This window comes from Penaeus monodon, chromosome 27 (assembly GCF_015228065.2).
Source record: "Penaeus monodon isolate SGIC_2016 chromosome 27, NSTDA_Pmon_1, whole genome shotgun sequence".
Lineage (NCBI taxonomy): Eukaryota > Metazoa > Arthropoda > Malacostraca > Decapoda > Penaeidae > Penaeus > Penaeus monodon.
Window position 1 is genome coordinate 11,567,704 of NC_051412.1, and position 1,842 is coordinate 11,569,545.

The 1,842-nt window shown below is 61.3% G+C and overlaps 1 protein-coding gene across 4 annotated transcripts in view; it reads right to left on the minus strand.

Annotated features, from left to right (window-relative positions):
• The window catches only part of LOC119590576 (beta-1,3-galactosyltransferase 4-like), a 26,067-nt gene continuing 24,225 nt past the window's right edge, over positions 1–1,842 (minus strand). For all 4 annotated transcript variants that reach the window (XM_037939247.1, XM_037939246.1, XM_037939248.1 and 1 more), the window contains one exon: positions 1–1,709. In XM_037939247.1, the coding sequence (XP_037795175.1) occupies positions 215–1,519 (1,305 nt within the window). In that variant the 5' untranslated portion in view covers positions 1,520–1,709 and the 3' untranslated portion in view covers positions 1–214. The remainder of the gene's footprint in view (positions 1,710–1,842) is intronic.

Below are 1,842 nucleotides of genomic sequence, written 5' to 3' on the forward strand. Positions count from 1 at the left end.
TTTGACGTGACACACAGTGCCAAATGAAGTTTAAAGGAAATTGGTGATTTCTTTGAACTCTCGTTTTGGACTACAACTAGCGGTGCAATGCATTTCTTGTGACTTGTTTGTTTCCATTCACTCCGCAGCGTTTACAAGACTAGCAGACTCCCTCCTTGGGAAATCAGTGACCAGACTGAGGTTGGCGTGGGCGGAGAGCAGCTCGCCTCTGCTGTCAGGACAGCGGTATGACAGTGCCCACCGCGTAGTGCGGGCGTGTTGGCGGGCAGGAGGAGGGCGGCGGCGACGGGCACGTGCGCCCCAGGTGGCATGCCCGCGCAGCCTTCATCCAGTGGGCAAGGAGGCTGATGTTCTTGTCGCTGGGCGCCACGAGGAGGCCGCAGAGCGGTATTACAGATCTTTGGGAGTGGAAGTGCGATGGGCCTTCAAGGCAGCAGGAGGCGGCCTCCGTGAGGAGGGAGTAGTGCTGATTAAGGGCGTATCGTGCCACGCCCGCCGTCGCCGCCAGCATCCCCGTCATGTACACATCATCGATCCAGAAAGGGAGCGCGTGGTCGCGGGCGGCTGCCATGATGGCTGCTGCGGCCGGCTGAGTGATGACATAGGCCCATCCAGACAGGAAAGTCGGGTAGAGTCGCTTGGGGTATTCCTCGAGACTGACGTGCCATTTCCCGTGGTTGCGCTGGGGCGCCAGCCCGCGCTGCACCAGACCCGCCGCCCACATCCCGGCGGAGCTCAGCAGCCTCTGCTTGCCCGGCGCCGTCCTCCAGCCTCTCCTCGCCGCACGCTCGTCCTCTGCGACCGCGCTTTCACTCTCCGCTCCCCGAAAAGCGCTCTGCTTGTGCATATCTTGCCATCTGATCACGACGCCCTTGCTGTTCGCGACGAGGCCCTGGCGCAGCATGGCCACAAGACCCCACAAGTCGACCATCATGTCGTCGTCCATTTTGAGAATATACTTCGCGCGCGAGCAGAAGGTCGAGGCCCAGGTCAAAGCGAGGGCGTGCTTGTAGGTCAGGTTGCGGTAATGGTCACGGAAGTCCGCAACGACAAGGTCTCGGAAGCGGCCGCTCTCCGCCACCACCTCCGCCACGGGCACGCTCGCATACCCGCTCTGAGCGTCGCCGCTGCCGTCCGCTAGCAGGAACACTCTCCGCGCCCCTAGCTTCTGCAGGACCTCCCAGGACGCAGCGGCTCTGTGGGCTTCCCTGAGCGCTGCGTGGGCGGGGTGCGAAAACACGAGGATGACTAGCAGCAGCGGCTCGGCCTCTGTGCCACAGGCGGGGCTGTTGGCGACGTAGGAGTAGGCTGGAAGGTCGAGCAGGGGCGCAGGGGGAGGATAGAGACCCGGGTAGGAACGCATGGGCGGGGCACGATGCCGAGGGGCGTCGTGTGTCGTGGGTGGTGGAGGGAGAGCAGACTGCCCTGCCTCCCATACGACGCCAAGAGTCAAATACAGTCCTGCGAAAGTCGCTGCTGCAGCGATCACCTCGCCCGCGCCCGTGCTCCTCCACGCCATCCCGGCTGCCGCAGACTCACCGCCGACGCCTGCTCCCGGTCACTGGCTGGGCACTCATCACAGGAGCTTCGCCGAGACAAACCGGCCTCTCCTCGTCATTCTCAGGCGCCGTCCGACGGCACGGAATAGTGCTGCGGGTCGAGCAGCTGGTTCAGCGGAAGTGCGGCTCCGTCCCTGCTTCCATTGCGACCTGCGGAAAAGGAAACAGGGGGCTCATCTTCTTGTATAAAATTTATGCATATTTTGCTTACACAAACTGACATTCATCAAATTAAAGAAACGGTGACATCCGTTTTTGCAGATGTTAATTTTGTGTTCATAAA